The 21,300-nt window shown below is 46.8% G+C and overlaps 1 protein-coding gene across 1 annotated transcript in view; it reads right to left on the bottom strand.

The window, feature by feature from the left end:
* Positions 1-21,300, bottom strand: part of CFAP70 (cilia and flagella associated protein 70) — a 178,555-nt gene that overhangs the window by 50,260 nt on the left and 106,995 nt on the right. Inside the window, 3 exon segments of the mRNA XM_030213232.1 lie at positions 4,785-4,946; positions 13,139-13,300; positions 17,440-17,555. Of these exon segments, the coding sequence (XP_030069092.1) occupies positions 4,785-4,946; positions 13,139-13,300; positions 17,440-17,555 (440 nt within the window).

Raw genomic sequence — 21,300 nt, 5'->3', positions numbered from 1 at the left:
GTCCATGGCCTGTAACAACAGGTTGGGCAAATCCTCTGGGCGAAAAAGCCGCGCTGCAGAGGGGTCATCCGCTCCATCCGAGCGGGGATCCGTCTCCTCCAAGGAATCCGCAAAGGACCGTTGGGAGACCTCAGACACGCTGCCCTCATCTACATCGGAGGAGACAAATTCCTCCAAGGCCTGAGAATCAACCCGAGGGCGTTTACCTCTGGGAACCTCAACCTCTTTACCAGACGAGGGAGCGGGGGCAGCGTTGTGCATGAGGAAGGCCTGATGCAACAGCAAAACAAACTCGGGGGAGAAACCCCCCAGACCGTGCACTTCCGCAGCCTGGGCAACAGCCCTAGGCGCGCTCTCAACCGGCGCTCGCAACAGCGGGGGAGAGACATGCTGCGCATCCAAAATGGCGTCCGGCGCGAAACTCCGCGAAGGAGCCGCGCGGGAAGAACGGCTCTTATTTTTAGCCGCTTCTGTGCCGTCGCCCAAATTAAGGGCGTTCATGGCATTAATGTCTCCAACCTCAAGGGCGGCCCAAGAAGAAGCCGGCCGAGCCGCGTGGCCGGCCAAGATGGCGGAGGCGAGGAGCGGGGGATGGGCGTTTATGGCGGGAAAAACCGCCACGCCGGAGGAAGGACCGGAACATTCATCGGTCACGAAACTGTCACCCAAGAAGGGCGAATCAGGCTTTAAGACCCCCGCATCCCCTCTAGAAGTACTCAAGCGACCCGGGGAGCGACCCTTTGCGCCCTCGCCCTCCGCCGCCATGTGCCACGAGGAGAAGAATCGGGGAACCCCCGCCCGCTAAAAAAAGGTAAAATTACCTGCTGTCCGCTCCGAGTTGTAACGACCTGGTGTCTCAGTGAGTAGCTGCAATAGACGCTTAAATAACGTCGAAATAAACGCCTTTAAGGCCGTTCAAAATTTTTTTTTTTTTTTTTTTAACGGAGCCAGCGGGAGGGGGGAGAAAAGGAGGGACCTGGCACCACCAGGTTTGCACTTGCTCAAAAGAGCCCTCAACCCCAGGCACTCAACAAAACCTAAAAATTAGGCTTGGAGGCCTAGCCAGAGCTGCTGCTGCTGTGTGTGACCACCACCTGCTGAGATAGAGAACATACTGAGGAGTTTCCGGCAGCACATGACCACATATAGGGAGGCAAAAGTTTGCTCTCTATCTCCACCTGCTGGTAGATGGACACAACCCACCAGTCTATGGATTGATCAGCTTGATGATATGGAAAGATCTTTTTCTTTACACAGGCATGTAACTAAATGAGGCCCTATTTGGATCAGGGATTGGAGCTGTTATGATTTGGGTTAGTAGAATGTCAGGATTATTTTTTTGATGATATTGATTTTAATATTTTTTTGTTTGTACGTGCATATAATATATTGTAACCCCACGGGCATTGTGCAGGTCGAAAACAGAAGAGGAATGGACTAGATAGTAGGGCAAAACTCCAAAAGACACAGACTAGGAGTCAGCAGAATGTTTAACAGTGCCGTTTTTTGTAGTGCACACTTTATTTGTTCAGGCTCTCAGAGCCAACACAAGATATAAGCAGGCATATCAAATTAACCAGGTGTAGCCAAATGAGAAACAGTCTTTTCCCTAAAATACTTCCAGGGGTTCCAGTCCAGGAAATACTCTGCCTACTTTGGCCATTCTGACGAATTTCTTCAGCCAAAGCTCCCAAAATGGAGTAGGCAGAGCTTTTAAAATAAATGAAAGAAAATAAGTTCAGCACAGCTCTGCAACTAACAATTATAACTTTTCTCAGAATGTTAATTCAAACAAAATAAAAGGTTCCATCAGTTCATATCATCTGTTGACTCAAACTTCAGGCAAACAGTTTGAGGTAGTGAAACTTTCAGCATGCTTCACAGGGTTGAACAAACAATGGTGTGGGAACTGGAACTCCACACCTTCTCTCTCTCCCAATTTCTTGTAGAAACAGTAATGGAGAAATCCACCCCAAGGTGTCTCCACCTGCTGGTTGATGGATACAACTATCCCACAGGTTCTGGAATAGTAGGAAGGCCTAATGGACTGAAATTTATCAGGTAAGACCTAATTTCTCCCTAAATATGAACGAAGATCATGAAACTGTCCAAGGGCGAAGAAACAAGAACGAGTTACAGTAGATACTTGTGGAGCAAAGGATAGTTTACGATCTATAGGGATCCCTAAGTATTTAAATTGCATAACCAACTGAAGGACAGAGCCTTATAATGATGATGCAAGTGATGGGGAAAGTTCATTACCTGTAATCCAACAGGCAGTGGTCTTGGACGAGTTCAGTACTAGCCTATTGTCATTTAACCAAGTAGATATTCTATTAAGGGCTGACTGAAGATGAGTTATGTCAGAACGCAAAGCGTCAATGTAATGAACAAGCAAAATATCATCTGCATAATAACATGCCTTAATTCCCAATTCTTGAATCGATGATGCAAGAGGACTCAAGTAAAGTTTAAAAAGTAATGGGAATAGTATGGAGCCCTGGGGGACGTCACAATGTAGAGAATGTGGGGTTGAAAGTGTATTTGCAAATGAAACTTTAAAGCGCCTGTTGGCTAAAAAAGATGAAAACAATTGACGAATGGTCCTGATATCTGATGGGAAAGCAGTATAGTGTGCTTTACCAAGTCAAAGGCTATAGACAAGTCAAGGGACATAAGAAGGGCTATCTTACCATGGTCAAATGCACAGGGTAGATCACTGACCAATGCTGTGAGAACTGTTTCTGTGCTGTAAGCTGGGCGAAAGCCTGATTGATAAGGGTGTAAATAATTAGACTGATCAACATGTTGTGTTGTGATAATTGCTTAAAGACCACTTTCTCAATGATCTTAGAGACATAGCAGAGGTTGGACAGTGATCGATAATTTGAAGGTATGGAAGGGTCAAAACTGGAGCCTTTGAGAATCAGAAGCACAAAGACCAGTTTCCAAATGAATAGGAAGAGACCTGTCTGAAGGCTATTTTGAACCATGAGAAGAACCATCGAAAGCAGTACATGACGAAATCTTAAACCAACGGGAAGAGATAGGGTTCAAAAGGCAAGTAGTGTCCGAGCAGAGCTCATTAAAAGCCATTCACTCTCTCTCTACTTCTTATAGATATTCTGATCCACATCCGGCAGGTTAAAATCTTCCAGCAGCACCACCTCTTCCTTCATTCCTAACTTTTGGATATCTAACATAGTAACGTGGAGGGGCATTTTCGTTTCGTCTATGTTTGGCTTTGGACGTCTTTGTAAAACGTCCAAATCCAGGGGCGGGGGTAAAACGTATTTTTGAAAAAAGATGGACGTCCATCTTTCATTTCGAAAATACCAAGGACGTCCTTGAATTTGGATGTCCTTAGACATGGATGTTCCTAGACATGGACGTCTTTGACTTTTGGCGATTTTCGAAACCAAAGACGTCCATGTCAAAAACGTCCAAATGCAAGCCATTTAGACATGGGAGGAGCCAGCATTTCTAGTGCACTGGTCCCCCTGACATGCCAGGATACCAATCAGGCACCTTAGGGGGCACTGCAGTGGATTTCATAAAATGCTCCCAAGTACATAGCTCCCTTACCTTGTGTGCTGAGCCCCCCAACCCCCCCCCCCCCCCACCAAAACCCACTACCCACAACTGTACACCACTACCATAGCCATTATGGGTGAAAGGGGGCACCTATATTGGGTACAGTGGGATTCTGGTGGGTTTTGGAGGGCTCACTGTTTCCTCCACAAATGAAGCAGGTAGGGGGGGTATGAGCCTGGGTCTGCCTGTCTGAAGTGCACTGCAGTACCCACTAAAACTGCTCCAGGGACCTGCATGCACTGTCATGGACCTGGGTATGACATCTGAGGCTGGCACGAAATATTTTTAAAGATGTTTTTTGAGGGTGGGAGGGGGCTAGTGACCACTGGAGGAGTAATGGGAGGTCATCCCCGATTCCCTCCGGTGGTCATCTGGTCATTTCGGGCACCTTTTTGTGCCTTATTCATAAAAAAATCACGTCCGGGTGAAAACGTCCAAGTTTTACTTTAGGACGTCCTTGCTTTTTTCGGTTATGGCTCAAAGACGTCCAAGTCTTAGGCACGCCCAAGTCCCGCCTTCACAACGCCTCCAACATGCCCCCTTGAAATTTGGACATCCTTGCGACGGACTGCAGTTGGAGACGTCCAAAATCGAGTTTCGATTATACCAATTTCGATGTCCCTGGGAGATGGACATCCATGTTCTGATTTATGTCGAAAGATGGACGTCCATCTCTTTCGAAAATGATCCTGATAGTAACATAGTAAATGACAGCAGATAAAGACCTGTATGGTCCATCCATTCTGCCCAACAAGATAAACTCATTTACATGGTATATGATACTTTATTTGTATATCTATGGCCAGATCTTTGCCCATTTCCTCCATCTGAGCCAGAGGACTGTAGACCTTACAGGTATAGATGAAAGCGCCATCTTCTTTTTATAAGACAGTGCACTGTGCTTCCTCTTTTCCCCTGCATTTCAATCTTTTTAAAATATTGTTTTTGACATGAAGAGCTACTCCTCCCTCTTTTTGGTCATTTCTGTCCCTCCTGCAGGATGTTTGATGTGCATGATTGTAAGTGCCTACCAGGCCTTCAATCCCGGACATAGGTGTAGACCTGCTTTTTAAAATGCTATAATTGAAAAGTGGACCAGAATCCTGAAAGGTACTAAATAAAATAGAATTATAAACACAAAGAACAATGCTTTCCACCCACTGATCACATCTCTGAGGTAAATATCTCACCTTTATGGCGTTTTGCTGTGCTCTTGCTAGTGTGGGAGAGGGATTTTGTCACTGTTAGAGCGGCTCCCTCTTCCATCTGTTGACTATTCACAGATGGGTCCGTGGAATCAAGCTGCGTTTTGGAAAATGTATCCAGAACCCCATCAGAAAATTCATGTGCACCTTTCAAAAACAGAATTCCCCCAGAGAGAATTAGACACAGATTCTGATACAGACTTCTATAGGTTAGATGAAAGAAGGAACAAACATGGGAACAAGGTAAGGTTCAGGCAGGCAGGTAGTATAACACATTTATCAGGAAGCATTACTGCCTGTACTTGGCCCTGTAGTTTAACTATTAGTCTCCTTGCTTCCTGCTTCAGGAACAGCTGGTTTAACACCAGCTATGCAGTTCAAGACTGCAAAATTCAAGACTGCAATATCAATGTTGTAAAAACTGTTCAGCCTTGATTGGGTTTTTGATGGATAAAACCCAAAAGACTGGAAATTAAATCTGACATGGCCAAAAAGGAGCTATGAGAAACACTCTAGGTTCTCATCAGAATTTTAGCCAGATATGAGAGTCACATGAAAAGAAGTGTTTTTCTTGATGTAGTGGGAAGATATCCAACATTTGTCTCTTTTCTGTCCTCCTAGAGTTATTCCCTAAGAGAGATGATAATGTTTGCTATGTCTGTTCAAAAACCATTCACAAGCATCTAACTGCCTTTCTGCCAGAATGCAGAAAAAAGGGTTGGAGTTGTAGTGGGCTGGCAGAAGTACACATCGAGACTTCATTATGAAATTCCAGCATGTTCTTTACACTACATACTTCCATTAGTCTCCTGCTTCTGATTTACTCATCCTGTTGGCCAGAACCAATCATCAGTGAGCAACTGGGAACATTTTCTCTGGTTCCTACAGTGATCACAGGACAGGGATGCAGGCAAGGAGGGGCCAAAACAGAAAGCTAGCACAAATGGAGGTGCTCAATTCGTGCAATGTCTGTGCTCAGTTTTCTGGGTATGTGATGTAGAAAAGGGATTTGTGAAGAAGCTAATACTGCACAAACCCCTGAGTTACACAACAGCACACATCCTATTTAAGTGGATGGCAATGGGGCTATTAGCTATTCCACTCTGATGCAGAGAATTGCCGAAAACTTTAAGGCAGGTACAACATGGGAACAAGAACATCAAGTCAGAGAAGGCATTGAAGGGTTGACTCCCGCAGTACTCTCATGAAGGTGGAACAGCTATCAACCCCAATAGTCACTGCTTTAGATCACCTCCCCCCTCCAAAAAATCTCTCTATCCTCCACCTCCCAACCCTAGAAGGGACCTGCCCCCATTTCTCGTCACCTCAACACAACTCAAACAAAATCCCTGGTAGTCTAGTGGACCCTCACCCGACATTCCCAAAACAATATCCCTGGTAGTGCAGTGGACACTGAGCCCCCCCCCCCCCCCGTGTATCTTTACCCAGAGGCAGGAGTGAGACCCATTCACTTTTACCTTCTTGCTGCCATCTTGCAAAATGGTGGCACCTGACTCCATACAGTGCAACCAGAGATGTACTGCAAGGGGTCAGTCTGCTGACATTAACTGGGTGAAGGGAGGGGGGGGGGACACAGAAAGCAAGTGTGCATGTCTGTCTGTCTGCAGGAGGGAAGCAGTAAGAAAGATACAAGAACACGTATGGGACTAAGGAAGAGACCATGAAGGCAGAAAACAAGTGTGGGGGGGGGGGGGGGAGAGAAAGGAGGAGAGAGCAAGAGAATTATGTGGGATAGTAGAGAGAGCAAGAGAGAATTGTGTGAAGACAAAAAAAGGAGAGAGCAAGAGAACAGGTGAATGAGGGAGCAAGACACTGTAAGAGTGAGAGGAAGATGAAGAATAGGAGGAACAAAAAGGACAGAGAGACCAAGAATTGTATGTATGTGACGGGGATAAAACATGGTGGGAACAAGAGTGTGAGCATATTGGGGGAAGAGAGAGGAGAGAACAAGATTGTGTGTTGGGATGGCAGGGAGAGGGGTGAGGAAGAGAGTGTGCATGCGAAAGAGGGGAGAATAAGGATGGGAAGAGAGGACAAACATAGAGAGGAAGCAAGCGTGTGGGAAAGGGAATTTAATTAAGAGTAAGAGGAGAGCAAGAGTGGAGGGAAGAGAAAAAGTAAGAATGAGAACAGAGAAATGAACAAGAGAAGGGAAGAAGAGTGGAAAGAGAAAGCAAAGAGCAAAATGGGAGGGGGAGAGGAAAGAGCCATAGGAATTGCAAGAATTGAATGACAGGACCCTGGAATGGAGGAAGTGTGGGAAAGTAGGAGAAAGAGGAAGAAATTGTTAAAGGAGACTAGAGAAAGAGATAAGAAAGAAAGAAAAAAGCAGGAGAAGGAGACAGAAAAGGATGGAGAAAAAATGTTAAAGTATCTGCTGTGAAGAAAAGAGAAAAACAAGTAAAGGAAATGAAATAGGAAAGTTGAAAAGGAAGGCGGACACCAGAGAGACAGAAGATAAATAATAAGGACCAGAAACAGGGGCAGACAGTGACAAAGGAGAAATGCTGACCCAGAAAATCAAGCTAGTGACACCAAAGGTTGAAAACTATTATCTGATTATTAATTAGAAAATAGCCCCTGTTCATGGGGGAGGGTGGAGGAAGGGAGAAAGACTGTGCAGTCATCCCTTCCCCCTAGTTCTTCAATCCTCAAGTCCTTCCTTCAGCTCAGGTACTGTGATGCTGAAATAGCCATTGGTACTCTGTAGTATGGTGATATAAATATAGTTTAAAGCCCCATTTTTACACAGAGATCAGAACTGATACATCCAGGTCAGGGCAAGTTCAGTTCTGATGGTATTTTAGACAAGGGCTTGCTGATGCAGAGCCTTTTCTAACATACCTGCAGGAATGCACATGACATGTGTAGTAAGAGCAGCCATTTTACAAATATACACATTTTAAAAATGAGCAGCACAGACCCAGCAGCTTCTAAATGGTCATATCAGTACTTACATGTGGAAGTAGTGATTTCAAACTTCCATGTGAAAGTGGTGCTACTTCCATGTGTAGTTGTCCCATTTTCCAAACCTACTCAAGTAAGAGCCACCAATTAAGTAGTGAGGCCACAATTTTTATGTGGCTTTATTTTGGAGGAGGAAATAAACTACATGAGATTAAGAATGACTCTCATAATCCCTTATATAAAGCCCTGACCAAAATGAGCAAAGTTTAATAACTGATGTGTGCCTTTGAGCTGGTGCAAAACTCAACATGGATATTTCTTCCATACATGTGTATTCTCTTTGGGCCAAATTCTATTTATCTGGTAATTGACACCAAATATTTAATGTGGGAACCTTCAACTGTTATATTCTGATAATTCCTACTCAAACTATATTAGCCTATGTTATTGATCTTCAATACAGCTTACTCATCAGCAAATTAAAGGGTACTCATGCACTTCAACTTTATCATTTTTGGTGACCTCAGTGGTGCCAGCGACTAGTACTATTCAAGTACAGCAATATTTGGCACACACCTCCTCATCAGCAGGGGCGTATCTGCGTGGGGCCACAGGGGCCTGGGCCCCCGCAGATTTCGCCCTGGACCCCCCTATTGCAGCCAACCCTCCCCCGCCATTGCCGTGGGTACCTTTGCTGACGGGGGACCCCAACCCTGCCAGCCGAGGTCCGCTTCCTCCTGCCGCTTTTAAGTTCTTCTTTGTCCTAAGCTCCGTCACTCCGTGCTGTTCAAAGAAGCTGGCGCTGCTACCTCAATCCACTTTCGGAGTCTGACATCACTGCATGTTGTACATGCAGGACGTCAGACTCACAGAAAGTGGACTGAGGTAGCAGCGTCAACTTCTTTGAACAGCACGGAGTGACGGAGCCTAGGGCGAAGAAGAACTTAAAAGCGGCAGGAGGAAACAGACCTCGGCTGGCGGGGGTTGGGGTCCCCCGCCAGCAAAGGTAGGTGACGGCGGCAGGGGGGGTTGGAAATGGCGGCGGCGGCGGGGGGGGGGGCATCTATAATGTGCCCCCTCACTCTGGCTCCAGCCCCCGCTACCCGCTGACTTTCAGATACGCCCCTGCTCATTAGTACACCCGATTGATGGTTTTATATATACTATTTTAAATAACATTCAAAGATTACTATATATTAATTAGTACTCATCTGCAATGTTGTCAGACGAAGGGGTACTGCATCAGACATTCATTTTTCACCTCCATGGGGTTTCCCATAAGAGTAGGCAGAGCTGGTGCTATAGACGGCGAAGAGGGGCAGTCCTTGAGGCAGCCTGTGGAGGCAAAACGTGCATGTCGGACGCAGTACCCCTTTGTCTGACTACAGTACCCCCTCATCTAACAACATTGCAGATGAGTACTATATGTGGAGGGGCATAATCGAACACGAACGCCCATCTCCATGGGCGTCTATCTCCAAGAACGGGTACGTGAAGGGGCGGGACAAACCGTATTTTGGAAAAAAATGGGTGTCCATCTTTTTTCCGATAATACGGTTTGTGCTAGCCAAATGCATCGGATTTGTGCAGATTTGAGCTGGGCGGTTTCGTTTTTCAGTGATAATGGAAACCGAAGGCGCCCAGCTCAAAAACGAACAAATCCAAGGCATTGGGTCATGGGAGGGGCCAGGATTCATAGTGCACTGGTCCCCCTCACATGCCAGGACACCAACCGGGCACCCTAGGGGGCACTTGTAACAATTAAAAAAAAAGGTTAACTACCTTTGAAGTCCATAGCTCCCTTCCCTTGGGTGCTGAGCCCCCCAACCCCCCCCCCCCCCCCACAAAACCCACTCCCCACAACTCTACACCATTACCATAGCACTTATGGCTGAAGGGGGGGCACCTAGATGTGGGTACAGTGGGTTTTGTGAGCGGTTTGGAGGGCTCCCATTTGCCACCACAAGTGTAACAGGTAGGGGGGGTGGGCCTGGGTCCACCTGGCTGAAGTCCAGTGCACCCACTAACAACTGCTCCAGGGACCTGTATACTGCTGTGATGGAGCTGGGTATGACATTTGAGGCTGGCATACAGACTGGAAAAAAAGTTTTTAAAGTTTTTTTTGGGTGAGAGGGGGTTAGTGACCACTGGGGGAGTCAGGGGTGGTCATCCCCGATTCCCTCCGGTGGTCATCTGGTCATTTAGGGCACTTTTTGGGGACTTGTTCGTGAAAAAAAAGGGTCCAAAAAAAGTGACCCAAATTCGCGCTAAAAACGCCTTTCTTTTTTCGATTATTGGCCGAGGACGGCCATCTCTCCTCGGGCGATAAACACGCCCCATTCCCGCCTTCACCACGCCTCCGACACGCCCCCATCAACTTTGGCCGTTTCTACGACAGATTGCAGTTGAAGACGCCCAAAATCAGCTTTCGATTATACCGATTTGGGCACCACGGGAGAAAGACGCCCATCTCCCGATTTGGGTCGAAATATGGGTGTCTTTCTCTTTCAAAAATAAGGCAGATAGTTTTATATATATACTATTTTAAATTATTACTATCAATTGGGTGTACTGATGAGGTGGTGTGTGCCAAGTACTGCGCTAGTTGAAAAGTACTAGTTGCTGGCACTGCTGAGGTCATCAAAAATTATAAAGTTGAAGTGCATGAGTACAAATTCTATATATGACACCAACAAAATCAGCACCGAAAAAACCGCACTTAGTGTGATTCTATAAGGGGTATGCATCTTTTATAGAATCACGCTTAGTGCAAAACCACTACATTAAAGATGCGATTCTAGATTTATGTGCACAAATCTTGGGAATGCCCCTAACCATGCCCCCATACAGTTATGTGATTGAAATTAGGCGCATGTCAGATGTGCGTGTAACATCATAGGCACATATCCGATGTGCGCCTAACTCCCAACTGGGCCCAATTAATGCTGATAATTGGTTGTTACCACACAATTATCAGCGCTGATTGACTCATTATTCAATTAAATTACCCACTCCCAATTTAATGCATGCAACTCTAGGTGCCTATCCAGCTTATAATCGAAAGTGACACAAATCGGGAGATGGCCGGCGATTTTTTTAAAGCGGTGAAATCGGTATAATCGAAAGCGGCATTTTTGACTGCATCGCCGCTTTCCCGTCACTTCGCTGGCGAAAGTTCAAGGGGGCGTGTTGGTAGATTAGCGAAGGCGCGACATGGGTGGGCATGGGCGTGGCTACCAGATGGCCGGCTTTCGCCGATAATGGAAAAAAAAAGCGGCGTTAAGCAGTATTTCGCCGGCTTTACTTGGTCCTTTTATTTTCACGACCAAGACTCAAAAAGGTGCCCCAACTGACCAGATGACCACTGGAGGGAATGGGGGATGACCTCCCCATACTCCCCCAGTGGTCATCAATCCCCTTCCAAACTAAAAAAATAAAATTAAAAACCTTTTTTGCCAGCCTGTATGCCAGCCTCAAATGCTGTACCCACCTCCATGACAGCAGGATGTGTTGTATCCTCCGACAGCCTTTCCCTGGTTGCGATGTGGCTCTCGGTTGAGTGTGACACCTTTTCTGTTAGGTGCTCTGCAGAGTCACATCAGCAATGCATTGTGGTGGGTGTAGGGTACTGGGCTCTACTCCCATGGTGCTTTCCCCCCCCCCCCCTGCTAACTGGGTCAGAGTGTGCCCTGTTTGTTTCCTGTTGTAGTCCATGCGGTAGTGGCCATTTTTGTAAGCCACTTTAGATCCCTTTCCTGTGTTACCCACGTCAGAGAACGTAGTTCTTACCTTGAATGGTGCTGAAAGAGGGCATTGTACACCATTGTGCCAGCTCTGACCTACTGCTAATCTTAGTACCAGGGGACTCTTTGCCAGTGGGGCACAGCCTCTAATCTGCAGTTAACTGTGAGTAAACGTGCTTATTTCAAGAAAGGACTTTATCAGAGAGATTAGTCTTCAGGTGTGAACTGGTATGCCAAAGTTATACAGCAGCAATAAGTCCTAGAGGCTGTATGTAGGTCCCTGGAACAATTTTAGTGGGTGCAGTACATTTGTGGGTAGTGGGTTTGGGGGGGGGGGGTTGGGGGGCTCAGCTCCCAAAGTAAGGGAGCTATGCACGTGGGAGCTTTTCTGAAGTCCAGCGCAGTGACCCCTAGGGTGGCTGGTTGGTGTCCTGGCATGTCAGGGGGGCCAGTGCACTAAAAATGCTGGGTCCTCCCACGGCCAAATGCCTTGAATTTGGCTGGGGTTTGAGATGGCCGACATAACTTTCCATTATCACTGATAAACAAACCCGGCCATCTCAAACCCGGCAAACTCCACGGCATTTGGCCGGGCTAAACCGTATTATCGAAAAAAAGAGATGGCCGGCCATCTTTTTCGATAATACAGTTCCGACCATCTGTAGCACCGCCGCCAACATAGATCGCCGGCGATCTATTTCGCCGGCAACGTTCGATTATGCCCCTGTATGATACCCAAGCAAGGGCTGAGGTTGGGCCTGTGAAACAACATAGATAGACAAAGGGATATAAATGAAGACAAGTATTTATTTAGTTGAATCCTGAGGCTTGTTACATCACAGGGCCAGGAACACAAGGTAAATAGTTCAAGAAGCACAGTCTTAAGAAGGCCTCTGACTGGTAGGCTTAGAACACAGTCTGTGGCTGGTGGGGCAGCCACACCCCAAACTCAGCCTGTAAGTCCTTCTTGGTTCTTCTCCAAGTTCTAGGGTCTGGCTCCAGCCAAACCTCAGAGCAAGGCTTGCAAGTCTCAAACAGGAAACAAAAGTGGCTTACCTCAGACACGTCACAATCATTAAACGTAAGTTGTAGTGAGGTATGCTGGTGCTTCGATTCTTCCTTCCCTGAGCCTCCTTAACCTCACTCTGGCCCTGTCCTTTATACTTCCTGGTTCCGACTCCACCCTTCCTGATTTATTTCCTCCCGGGGTGGGACTAGCGTTCTTAAGGTGGCTCAGGCTATCTGAGGGACAATTCTAAACTGTGAGGGGCAGTGTTCTATGAACTCCCGCACAGCGCCATACACAGAATTTGAGGGGTTTGTAAATGGGGAATATATGTGTAGATTTTAGTCCCCCTTGAAATTTGTATTGGTTGGATCTGAAATCTGTATTTACATGTCTATGCATTATACCCGTGTATGTTTCTAACTAAAGGCTCACCTTTACTTCACATTCCCTTTAATCAAACTGCAAGATGGAACTTATTATAAGAGACAGCTGAAACAGGTGCAAGGAAATCATCTTGAACGATGGAGGGCTTTATTTTATTTATTTGTGACATTTATATCCCACATTATCAGAGAGCAAACAACTGCATAAAAATAGCGCATTCTTTCCAACAAGCTTCGCTACTTTCACAATTTGTTCTCCTGGCACCAATTACACACCTTTCTCTGCTACCTCTGTTTCCTCTTCTGTATCTTCTTCATAGTTCTCTGTTTCTAGTACAGAATACTTTTCCTTGGCTCTCCATGATGGATGAAGCTTTCCAGCTTCCAGAAAGGCCATCTCCATCTGGATATCATTATTTTCAATTTCATAGAGTAATCCTAGAACAGATAAAAGGCAGGTTAAACAGGGTAGACAGAAAAGGGGCAATTCTATAACTGGGCCCCTAGTAGGAGTCTGTTCTATAAAGGAACATAGGTGCTATAAGTTAGGTGTATATGCTTATGCCAGCCACAGAGCTGGTCTTACATGTTTACACCTAAATGCCAGAGATGTGCAGTAACGTATAGTATTCTAAAAGTTATGCATGCAAGTCCTGCCCATACTCCACTCAGACTCTGCCTCTGTGTAGGCACCTCTAAAACAGGCACAATGTAGGATATGTATATATTTACAGAATAGTGCTTATGCAGAATTTTAGTATTTAGGTGCATATGTGCACACAGATGGACATATATGCCATTATTCTAATGAACTATATGTGTGCTTTACAGGATTGCCCTGAAAGTGCTCAGGTTACCAAAGGTCACAGAGAGGTGGAGTCTGAGCTAAACCTCACTTTCTCACAGCTTAGGTCCGACATGATCTTATCACCAAAATATATTCTCTACACATTTCCTGACATCAATGTTTCTTCAATGGACATAACAAATAGCCACATACCACTATTCCCAAATCCAGGCGAGAGGGAGAAGAGAACAAATAATGACATAAGCTGGAAAGGTGAAGAAGTGGCCTAATGGTTAGCGCAGTGGGCTGAGAATCAAGGAAGCCAGGGTTCAGAACCCACTGCAGTTCCTTCTGGCCTAATGCTTAGAGCAGTGGGCTGAGAACCAAGGAAATCAGGATTCAGAACCCACTGCAATTCCTTGTGGCTTTGGGCAAGTCACTTAACTTTCCTTCGCCTCAGGTATAAACTTAGGGCCCAATATTCAGCCTGTAGCAGTCAGATGTTTTTAAGCACAGATATTCAGTACCAGACCATGTTTAGGCACCAGCACTAAATATCTAGCTCAGCACAGCTACCCAGAAGTTATCTAGGAACCAGTCAATATTCAGACTGGTGTCTAGATAGCGTGGGGGATAATTTTCATTTCTCATTTGTTGCCATTTATATACTGCTCCAGAGCAGAGCATAAATCAACACATATAATAAAAAATACAATCACAAACATACAATAAACAAAATAATACAAATTAGATTATCAGACTCATCACTACGCTGTGTCCTTACAATACTAAAGTCAGATCCTTGCCCGCATCAAAAAATGCTGTTTTAACAGTTTCTCGGAGTTGCCAAGGGGTCCCAATTTTTCAGAGGGAGATTTTAGTACATGGCCCCAGCCCCACCCCACTCTGCCTTGGCTCCATCCACTCTACATGGCTCCACCCCCTGGCTCACCTCAATCCCATGACCATTTCAGAAAATATTTTATTTAATAGTCTAATACCCTTTTTAATTAGCTTTCAGAGGCCAAAACCTCCTGCCTCAGGTCAGGTCAGGACAGTATAATGCTGTTATGGTATCCTCTCCTGACCTGAGGAAGGAAGTGCTGGTCTCTGAAGGCTAATCAAAAATGTTTTAAAATCAGTGAAGGTATCAACTTATTCTCTATTTTATGTTTTATTTGAATTTATTAATCTTTATTAACACAGCTATCACATTACTTTATCCTAAATTTAAAATAAAATTATTTTCTGTACCTTTGTTGTCTGGCCATTTACTTTTTCTAACTATGTTGGTCCCAGTCTCTTGATTCTGCTTTCCTTCGTCTTCTCTCAACTCTCTTGCCAGGGTTTCCTGTTCATTTGTCATTTTTCTCTCCTTTTTCTTTGTTTTGTCTCCTCTTTCTCTCCCTATCCTTCTATCCAGCACCTTCCCTCTTTCTTTCTTTCCTACCCTTCCATCCAGTGTCATCCCTCTTTCTCTCCTCATCCTTCCATCCATCTACCCTCTCCCAATCCTTCTATTCATTGTCTCCCTCTATCTCCCCTTCCTTCTAGCCAGTTCTCTCTCTCTACCCTTTTCCATTCAGCATGTCCCCTCTCTCTCTCCACATCCTTCTAGTGTCTTTCCTCTTTCTTTCACTCTCTACTCTTCCATCCAGCATCTTCCCTCTTTCTGCCCCCTCCTTCCAGCATTTCCCTCTCTCTCTTTCCTTCCTTTCATCCAGCATTTCTCTGTCTGACCAGCTAGGGTCTCCCCCAGTTTCTCCACAGCAGCTTCTCTCTCTCCTGCCCATTTCCATGTCCCCTCTTTCTCTTCTCATCTTTCCACTCATTCTCTCTCTCTGTACCCCTCTTCTATCCAGCGTCTTCCCTCTTTCTGCCCCATCCTTTGAGCATTTTTCCTCTTTCTCTCTCTCCTTTCATCCAGCATTTATCCTCTTTCTCTCTCCATCTAACCAGCTAGGGTCTGCCCATTGCTCCCCTTCCTTCTCCCCAGCAGCTCGTCTCTCCCTTGCTCTTTTCCATGTCCCCTCTTTCTATACCTATCTTTCCACTCATCTCTTTCTCTCTGAACCCCTCTTCCATCCAGCATCCCCACTCTTCTTTCTTTTTCTCCCCTCTGCTTCATTTATCAACTCCTACCTCCCTCTTGATGCCCTTTCCTCCTTCCCCTATCCTTTCCACCCAGTACCCCGTGTTTCCTGGCCACTGCTGCTTCTCCTGATGTCACAGCAGCAGCACCGGTAAAACAAGAAAAACAAGTGTGGGGCTGCAGCAGCCTTCAGGCATGCACTGTCAGCTCTGCCCTGCCGTCCTTGGCCCTGCTGACGTCAAATTCCCATTCTGGGGCCAGAGCCGACAGCGCATGCCTGAATGCTGCTGCACCCCGTGCTTGATTTTCTTCTTTTGCTGTGGCTGCTCTGCTCATCAAGAGAGAAGCAGCAGCCGTGGATCTCAGCAGAAGACTTTCCCACTTTGGCGGGAGTGCGGGAGATGATCTGCCAAAGCAGGAGTCTCCTGATGAATGCAGGAGACTTGGCAGGTCTGGTTTCTTACAGTCCCAAATTCTTCTTGCTTCTGAGGGAACCTGAGAGTTAATTCCATTCTGTTGGACCCAAACTAAGTCTGATTATCTCTCTTATTCCAGCCTTAGTTATCAAAACATAACGCTGGGTTACAGTGGAAATGATATGAGAGGGAATTTGTGTCACTTAATGAAGCGTTTTGTATGAGCCCAAGAAGAGAGAGGAACATCTTTGGAGAACGGTTAAAATGTTGAAACCGAAGGAGCACTTTCCAAATGTTTGATATAGCTCCATTTTTTTTTTTGAGAGAAGAAACTGTGAGTAATGATGATACAGCTCCGATTTATTGAGGTGAAGAGAATATAAGTACCTGTATATAATATGAAAGCCGCATTGAGCCTGCCATGAGTGGGAAAGCGCGGGGTACAAATGTAATAAAAATAAAAATAAAATATGAGCAATTGAAGCTCCAGTTTTGAAAAGTTTGATGTGAAGTGCAGTAACATAAGGAACATTTGAATATCGGTTGGGCTGCTATGAAGATTGTTTGATTGAAGTTAAGATCTGGGACCTTTCTCTAAAGCAATATAGACTAGTACACCAATTTTGATCCCTTATGTAAAGGTGTGATCTGATGTGCAATGAGTATGCTAGTTGTGAGTCAGGATTATATGGATTAGAACAGCGAAGTGTGTGATATTTGAAGAAGGTTATATGTGTATGAAGTAATTTAATAAAGATTAATGTTTTGCAACAGTTGTTTTGATAATTGTGGTAATACAAGAAATGCAACTATTATATGAGATTTTACCCCAATATTATTGTCTTATTCCAGCCTAAGAGATTCTTCACTAAGGCTGAAGAGTATTCCCCTCCTAGGGGCAACAGGATGGGACAACACTCTTTAGATGATTTTTTATGTGTTCCTGTGGATACCTTTACTTGGCCAGTTGGGTAAGTAGAAATTGAGGGAAGAAAGATTTAATCTCCTGTGGGTACCTCTGTGGATCTGTTGAGTACAATGCACATTCAGAGTCCATTGTTTTTGCCAATTTTTCTGTGTTTGTGCTGGTGTTTTTTTGTTTTTGTTTTTAATTGGACAAAAAAAATCCAGCCACAACAGGCAGATTAGTCAGACTGCTGTGGGGAGGTCCTAAATGGCAAGAGCACTGAGGTGCACAAAGAGAGAGTGTTTTCAAAATCAACAAGTTGGCTTCACACACACACACACACATATATATATACATATAGCCATAATATTGTACCTAAGAGAGTCCATGCTACGATGCTGGTTGGCTCCACACAGGTGGCATTTTCAAAGAAGATTTCTGCATTATTGTAATTCTCTGTCATGACTGCCACAATACCACACATCAATAAGCTGTGACAAGTGAGTAAGAAATTGCCAGGTCAGCAATGAGACTCATGATTAAAGAAATACTACATCTCAGTAAACTGCCAACAAAAGATCACCATGCCAGTTATGAGACTGCCACAGAAATAAGCACACAACTATCCAAGCAAGCAGTAGGGAGTAAACAGTTACGGAGCAATTCTATAACACATGCATTAACATTTACGCTCAGGTTATGTGCATAAATGTTTAGAATACTAGCATATGCACATGTACATGCCACCTAATGATATTCTGCAAATACCACGTAACTTACATAGTGTATATTTGCAAGTGGGCGTACAGAGGAGAGGGGCCCAGACTGACTCATATAACACAGAATACTAAATGTTTGGCATATTATTACTTGGTTAGGTTATCAAACCTATAAATGGCAAGTGACCGACTCACCTGCAAATGCGCAGTAGAGACTTCCCTCTCTGTCCCGCCCCCACGTCAAGACGTGATGACGGAACAGAGAGGGAAACTCTGCGCTGAGGAGGAGTGCAGTCACTGCCACACGGACCGTCGACGCTGCCGCTAATGGTACCGCTACCCCCCCCCCCCCGGAGGTCGCCGCTGCCGCTCCCCCCCCTGCAGGTCGCTGCTGCCGTCCCCCCCCCCAAGGTCGCAGCCAACCCCCTCCACCAGGCCAGGCCCTCTCTTCTACATTTAACTTACAGCGCCGAAACTGCAGGCAGATCAGCTCCCGTCGGCCTTCCTTCCCAGCCTGTGTGCCCCGCCCTCGCTGACGTTACGTCACACGAGGGCGGGACACAGGCAGAGAAGGAAGGCCGACGGAGCTGATCTGCCTGCGGTTTCGGCGCTGTAAGTTAAATGTAGAACAGAGGGCCCGGGTGGAGGGGGCCGGTGGCGATCTCGGGGGGGGGAGGGGCGATAGCAGCGACCTCGGGGGGGGAGGGGAAGGCAGGAGAAATGCTCAGAAGGAGGAGGGGGGGCCTTGCAGCTGGCTGGGAGGGATGGAGGGGGGCCCTTGGAGCTGGGAGGGAATCGGGCCTTGGAGCTGGGAGGGAGGGGCCAGTGGCGACCTCGGGGGGGGGGGGGGAGCGGTAGCGGCGACAACAGCGACCTCGGGGGGGGGGGAGGGGAAGGCAGGAGAAATGCTCAGAAGGAGGAGGGGGGCCTTGGAGCTGCGAGGGAGGGGAAGGGAGGGACGGAGGGGCCTTGGAGCTGGCTTGGACGGGGGGGCCTTGGAGCTGGGAGGGGAGGGAAGGGGGCCTTGGAGCTAGGAGGGAGGGAGAGACTGGGGGCCTTGAAGCTGGCAGGGAAGGAGGGAGGATGCTGGACATGGGAGGTCAGAAGTAGGGGGGCCTTGGAGCTGGGAGGGATGTACAGAGGGGGGCCTTGCAGCTGGCTGGGAGGGATGGAGGGGGGCCCTTGGAGCTGGGAGGGAATCGGGCCTTGGAGCTGGGAGGGAGGGGCCGGTGGCGCCTCGGGGGGGGGAGCGGTAGCGGCGACAACAGCGACCTCGGGGGGGGAGGGGAAGGCAGGATAAATGCTCAGAAGGAGGAGGGGGCCTTGGAGCTGCGAGGGAGGGGAGGGACGGAGGGCCTTGGAGCTGGGAGGGGAGGGAATGGGGCCTTGGAGCTAGGGAGGGAGGGAAAGACTGGGGGCCTTGAAGCTGGCAGGGAAGGAGGGAGGATGCTGGACATAGGAGGTCAGAAGTAGGGGGGCCTTGGAGCTGGGAGGGATGTACAGAGGGGGGCCTTGCAGCTGGCTGGGAGGGACGGAGGGGGGGCCCATGGAGCTGGGAGGGAATCGGGCCTTGGAGCTGGGAGGGAGGGAAGGAGGAAGGGCGGGGAGCCGAGGGGAGGGAGGGAGGGAGTTATACATCAAAATAGAGCATACCAATACTTGCCCGTTTTAACGGGCTTAACGGCTAGTTATTCTATAAAGAAAAGTAGATACTCAAATTCCTTTACAGAATAGGTGACCTGTTATAGAATTGCCCTGCTTCAGGGGACACATTTAACGGAGTAAGAACAAATAAAGCTCAAAAGGGACTGAGTGTGGCAAGTGTACTGTATGTCTTACAACTTGGAAAATTGGAGGCAGGTATGCCTATTCATTCTCAAAACATAATTTGTTGTCCTCTGTTTTCAGTTAATTTAACTCTGATGAATACTTATGGACCGGATGCAAGTCAGAAGGCTCTTAGCAACATGCTTGTAACACTGACAAATTTTCATTAACAATCGGAATACATTCACTATGCCAGCCAGCCAGTAAAGACAAAGCATGGAGGCAGATGTTTTCTAGTAATAGTGATTTCCCTTTTTCTCTTCAAGGCACTAGACTTCTATCGGTGCACCCTTACTTCAGAGGCTATTTTACAAACATTAGCAAGAGCTAAGTGCCACATGGTCCATAGGTATAAAGAGAAAGCTACGTACCTGTAGAAGGTATTCTCCGAGGACAGCAGGCTGATTGTTCTCACAAGTGGGTGACGTCCACGGCAGCCCCTCCAATCGAAGATCTTCACTAGCAACCACGTTTGCTAGCCCTCGCGTACGCATGCACAGTGTGCATGCGGGACCGTCTTCCCGCCCGAACGCGAGCGTGTTCGCCAGTCCAGTAAATAGCAAAGACAAGGGAAGACACAACTCCAAAGGGGAGGCGGCGGGTTGATGAGAACAATCAGCCTGCTGTCCTCGGAGAATGCCTTCTACAGGTATGTAGTTTTCGCATTCTCCGAGGAAAAGCAGGCTGCTTGTTCTCACAAGTGGGGTATCCCTAGCCCCCAGGCTCACTCAAAACAATAAACATTGGTCAATTGGGCCTCGCAACAGCGAGGACATAACTGAGATTGACCTAAACTTATTCAATTAACTGAGAGTGCAGCCTGGAACAGAATAAAAATGGGCCTAGGGGGGTGGAGTTGGATCCTAAACCCCAAACAGATTCTGCAGCACCGACTGCCCGAACCAACTGTCGTGTCGGGTATCCTGCTGAAGGCAGTAGTGAGATGTGAATGTGTGGACTGATGACCACGTCGCAGCCTTGTAAATCTCTTCAATAGTGGCTGACTTCAAGTGGGCCACTGACGCTGCCATGGCTCTAACGCTAAGAGCCGTGACATGACCCTCAAGAGTCAGCCCAGCCTGTGCGTAAGTGAAGGAAATGCAATCTGCTAGCCAATTGGATATGGTACGTTTCCCGACAGCAACTCCCCTTCTGTTGGGATCAAAAGAAATAAACAATTAGGCGGACTGTCTGTGGGGCTTTGTCCGCTCCAAGTAGAAGGCCAATGCTCGCTTGCAGTCCAATGTGTGCAGCTCACGTTCAGCAGGGCGGGTATGAGGACGGGGAAAGAATGTTGGCAAGACAATTGACTGGTTCAGATGGAACTCCGACACCACCTTCGGCAAGAACTTAGGGTGAGTGTGGAGGACTACTCTGTTATGATGAAATTTAGTATAAGGAGCATGAGCTACCAAGGCTTGAAGCTCACTAACTCTGCGAGCTGAAGTGACTGCCACCAAGAAAATGACCTTCCAAGTCAAGTACTTCAGATGGCAGGAATTCAGTGGCTCAAAAAGAGGTTTCATCAGCTGGGTGAGAACAACATTGAGATCCCATGACACTGTAGGAGGTTTGATGGGGAGCTTTGACAAAAGCAAACCTCTCATGAAACGAACAACTAAAGGCTGTCCTGAGATCGGCTTACCTTCCACACGGTAATGGTATGCACTAATCGCACTATGATGAACCC

Source organism: Microcaecilia unicolor, chromosome 8, assembly GCF_901765095.1.
Source record: "Microcaecilia unicolor chromosome 8, aMicUni1.1, whole genome shotgun sequence".
Lineage (NCBI taxonomy): Eukaryota > Metazoa > Chordata > Amphibia > Gymnophiona > Siphonopidae > Microcaecilia > Microcaecilia unicolor.
This window is presented reverse-complemented; position numbering and strand designations above follow the sequence as displayed.